General features: G+C 41.3%; 2 protein-coding genes across 2 annotated transcripts in view; both read right to left on the reverse strand.

Annotated features, from left to right (window-relative positions):
- Positions 1 to 279: 279 nt before the first annotated feature.
- LOC107683411 (FRAS1-related extracellular matrix protein 2-like) lies at positions 280 to 2,794 on the reverse strand. Its single transcript, XM_016479468.1, has 4 exons — positions 2,768 to 2,794; positions 1,159 to 1,305; positions 596 to 1,081; positions 280 to 382 (listed from the first exon to the last, which is right to left on the reverse strand). The coding sequence occupies exons 1-4, from the start codon at positions 2,792 to 2,794 to the stop codon at positions 296 to 298; spliced, it is 747 nt and encodes a 248-aa protein (XP_016334954.1). The 3' UTR covers positions 280 to 295.
- Positions 2,795 to 3,660: 866 nt separating this feature from the next.
- LOC107683412 (FRAS1-related extracellular matrix protein 2-like) overlaps positions 3,661 to 4,462 on the reverse strand; it is a 77,669-nt gene continuing 76,867 nt past the window's right edge. Inside the window, exons 19-20 of the mRNA XM_016479469.1 lie at positions 3,995 to 4,122; positions 3,661 to 3,849 (exon numbers count right to left, since the gene is read on the reverse strand). Coding sequence (XP_016334955.1) covers positions 3,661 to 3,849; positions 3,995 to 4,122 — 317 coding nt within the window. The remainder of the gene's footprint in view (positions 3,850 to 3,994; positions 4,123 to 4,462) is intronic.

Genomic DNA, 4,462 nt, shown 5'->3' on the forward strand with positions numbered 1-4,462 from the left:
TGATGTTATTGAAGTTACTTCAAAAAAAGAAACAAAAAAAAAAACACATACATGTAGTAAAAAAAAAAAAAAAAAAAAAAAAAAAAAAAAAAATGAATACTTTCCGTACCCACTGTGTATATATATATATATATATATATATAGATAACGGATGGATCACCCATACAGTATAGACTACAATTTGATTTATTCAACCTTATTATTAACCATAATAATAAGCCAATAAAAATGACCAGTGACTTAAAACAAACTGTATTTATACAAGATCATCTTTCCCATAATACCGTTCTTTCATCTAGCACCTTTGGATATAAAGTAAACTTACATTTGGATGAATATCAATGTCATCAAGCAGTAGTAACAGTAGTACAACCGATTCTCTCTGCAAAAGATTCAGACTTCAGTTATTAAAGCAGTGAAGACGGAAGTGCTTATGAAATTCAAGTACACTCTCAGACCGACAAAATCCAGAGGAGAGGTAGAGCGCAACCACTCCGACTCAATATGTGTCTTTGCGTGCCCGAGCAAATGAACAAGAGGAACTTGCAAATAAAAAGTGATTTGAATAAAAGCATCCACTGTTGGGAAATCAAACCTCTGAGCTGTTGTTGCTATCAAGGCCTTGCGTCATCATGGGCGCTGTGCTGCTAGAGCCTTTCGGGGGCTCAGCGATGTTCTTGTCCCGTCTAGATCGTACCACCAGAATGACAAGAATGACGAGGAGGATGGTGAAGAGAAGACCTACCAAGATTCCTATGATCAAGACAACACGATCATCATTAGAGTCCCTTTGATTCAGTTCTCTAGGAACGATACCCTCTGCTTGGGATTCCTCGTGAAGGTTGGGATGTTTCTGAGCGCTGCGGTCCAGCGCTATGTGTAAGATATTTGTGCCGCGGTTATTTTCTATGCCAATATCCTGAGCCAAATCTGGAACGTGGTTAGCTGACCTTTTGGAAATCGAGTGACCGTGTGTCACAGAATGATATTCAAGGCTCCTTTTCCCGATGCCTCGGTTAGCGTTGTCTCTGGACCGGACGGTGTAGATGGTGTGAATGTACAACTCCCTGCCTGCCGACACCTGGACAGTGTTATAGTGTTAGTATCAGAACATTATTGCAATGTTTCTTAATGTGGCAGCAGTTATGTCCCTCTTACCTGAAACAAAGCTGTGGAATCCAGCCTAAAGCCGTCAGAGCCCGGCTGCCTCACCAGCGGCAGCGCCTGAGGATCATCTACAGCGAGGAAAGCATTGAAACTAATGCTGCCAAATGTTCTCGCCTGAGTTTCTGGCTGAGCTTTGTCCTGTAAAGCAGAGTTCAAAATTACACATTATACTGTCTAATGATCCTGAGTGCAGCGCAAAGGCAAAAAAGAAACAACTGGATCTACTTGACATGAGGAAGGTTTTAACATGGTAAATGACAAAAACACAAGAAAATTACTACAATGTAAAACAGAAAATATAAAAATTAAAATGAATTTTTAATAAACACTATAATAGTACACTAATGATAATCAGCTGGATCTAGATGCCAGCTAGTCATTATGTTTTTTTTTGAGTCTAAGAAAACTTACTTAAAAATTAATTTATATTAATAAAATTAAAATGAAAATTTTTAATAAACACTATAATAGTACACTAATGATAATCAGCTGGATCTAGATGTCAGCTAGTCATTATGTTTTTTTTTGAGTCTAAGAAAACTTACTTAAAAATTAATTTATATTAATAAACATTTTGACAACTGGTTTAGACCAGGGTTATTATAGTTCCCCTTCTTTGGGAACTGCCGCCAGCAAGACCGGTGTCTGAAGCATGTGTGAAACAACTCCAATCCCATTGGCTCACGTAGCCCGTGACGTCACAGGAAGTATAAGAGGGCACCTGCCGAACACATCACCAACTTCTGTTGTCTTCAGGAGCCATTTGTTTGACAGTGCATGTAAAGGCGCTATGAAGAAACCAAGGCAAGTGAGCATTTTAGAAAGTGTGTGCCTCCGTGTCCGAGGTTTCTGACACCCGAGGACACACTCGATCTATGCGTTATGTGTCTTGGTGAGGAGCATACGTGTTCAGTGTTTGAGGGCTCTGAATGCACTCGTTGTGAAAATATCCAATGAGAAAGCTCCATCCGCGTTTGTCCCTCTTCTCGGGGGATGAGGAACAAGTGTCTGCGTCTCGCGGTTCGGGCCCCGCTGCTGGCAAGTAGACCACTGACCACTAGCTAACGCTCCCTTGTGATGTAGGCTTTTTTCCAAGTACTCTGCATTGGACTGCCCCCCTTATCGGGGTTTTTCAAGTAGGCAGTCCCCTGAGCCTCGTCTAGTTGTCTCCCCTTGGGGTTTTTAATAAATGGTCTTCTTCCTTTATCCCTTAAGCTCAGTCAGGTAGATGGGGTGGCCCCCCCTTTCTAGGTTTTTTTTTAAGTGGGCGGTCCCCCTGGGCCCTGCATGCTGCTTTGGCTCATTGTAACAGCCTTCTGAGGATAGCCATGGTCTTCTTCCTTTATCCCTTAAGCTCAGTCAGGTAGATGGGGTGGCCCCCCCTTTCTAGGTTTTTTTTTTAAGTGGGCGGTCCCCCTGGGCCCTGCATGCTGCTTTGGCTCATTGTAACAGCCTTCTGAGGATAGCTGTGTTCTTAGCTTGGTTAATGGGATGTCCCTCCTGAACGGCTGGGTTCCCCATTTTTCCGAGTTATGTGGTTTGCACCCTTTCTGAGGGAAGGTTCGGTATATGTCTATCGCTTCCCTTATTGCTCTCTCACCAGGTGAACAGGCATGCGCCGTTGCATGGCTGAGAGGACATTATGTTCCCCAAAGTGTCTGCTAGAACATGGAGCACGAGCTCCCTAGAAGGGGAACGTCGAGGTTCCCCAAGAGGGAACGAGACACTGCATCCCCTCGCCATGCCTAGGGCTTGCCTGTTTTCACATCTCCTTAGGACAACTAAGTTGGTGATGTGTTTGGCAGGTGCCCTCTTATACTTCAGACACCTGTCCTGCTGTTGGCAGTCCTCAAAGTGTCTGCTAGAGCAGTGTTTCCCAACCTTTTTTTAGTCGCGGCACCCTTTGGAAATTTTAACAAACTTGTGGCACCCTACAAATAATATATGTATATTATATATACTATTTGTATTACTTATAGTACAATATGTCACAATAGAACTGTTTTATTGTATTTTAATCCAATAAACGCACCCTTAAGAGACTTCTTTTAAAAAAAACAAAACATCAACAACAAAAAACCTAACCAGCCCCAAACTTTTGAGTGGTACTTGATCTTTTATGTAATCCACTAATTTCAGTTTTCAATGTTTAGCAATTTAAAGATAGATACTATTTTGCTAAACAATCAGAAGAAGAAGATACCATTACAGCAGTTGGTATTTGCATTATTTAATTACATGAGTAAAATGTGTGGGCATTCTGCCAAAGAAATGCTGTTCCTGGCAGTGGAATATCATGTAGGTCTGTTTAATTTTAAAATAAGTCTTTCTTTTTAACAAGGTGATTGCTCAAACCAGACTGACCTGTTTCAGAGTGGATTGTTTTGTAAACCTGTGATGCAGGCTTTGCAAAGAGGTATGTAAGATGACTCCTGTAAGCTGTAATGTTAACTCACAGAGTACTAGACAGACACAGGAATGCCCTGAGCCCAGCTATACAGCCTTTGCTGTGACCCTTTTGATGAGTGCTTGTGCTTCAGTAATGACCTGTTGGAAGCGTATGTCCAGATCAAAGGTAATTGGCTCTCTGGGGTGGCACACAGGACGGAAGCTGTATTCAATACCGGGAGGAGCTGTGCAGGGAACCAGTTTTACCGTGTAAGTTCCTGAGTAATCCCTCACCTGCAGGAAAGTCAACACTTACTGAATCAGAAGAGACAGTAAAGGGACCCAATAATGACAAATCCAATCATGAACATATAGTATTCAGAGCAGATTTTGCTTTGAACAAAGAAAAATCGCACCGTCAGACACCCTAAAGACTTACAGCAAAGTCAGAGATGATGGTCCACTGCTGCATTGGCTGGTTGTATGTCGGCTCACTTCTCACCAAGCTAAGGTTAAAGGTCAGCCCGGGATGGTCCGCACACATGACCATGGAAGTCATGGGGGAGGCTGTGTTGACACAAATGTTATTATTCTTTTTGAAGACAAGTAAGACCACAATACACTGTCTCCTCATAACGGATTTCAGAAAATTGCTTAAAATGGGCAAATTTCACAAGAAAATGTTTCAATCCAAAATCAAAAGAAAAAAATATATATTTTTAAATAATTTATAACACGTAACATTGTAAAGCCCAATGGGTTTTTCATTTAGGAAACAGATTACCTCAATTTGTTTAAGTTTAGCAACCAATAGTTATGAGCAGTGTTGAGGGTAACGCATTACAAGTAACGCGAGTTACGTAATCAGATTACTTTTTTCAAGTAACTAGTAAAGTAACGCATTACT

This window comes from Sinocyclocheilus anshuiensis, unplaced genomic scaffold, assembly GCF_001515605.1.
Source record: "Sinocyclocheilus anshuiensis isolate Anshui unplaced genomic scaffold, SAMN03320099.WGS_v1.1 scaffold1170, whole genome shotgun sequence".
Taxonomy (NCBI): domain Eukaryota; kingdom Metazoa; phylum Chordata; class Actinopteri; order Cypriniformes; family Cyprinidae; genus Sinocyclocheilus; species Sinocyclocheilus anshuiensis.

Bases quoted from the DNA above. Each gene is read 5' to 3' on its own strand.
- LOC107683411 (XM_016479468.1), bottom strand. From the start codon at position 2,794: ATGCAACGGCGCATGCCTGTTCACCTG. The intron at 1,306-2,767 runs GTGAGAGAGCAA...TCTGCTTTACAG, and splicing joins GGCGCATGCCTGTTCACCTG to GACAAAGCTCAGCCAGAAAC. The intron at 1,082-1,158 runs GTAAGAGGGACA...AACACTGTCCAG, and splicing joins ATTCCACAGCTTTGTTTCAG to GTGTCGGCAGGCAGGGAGTT.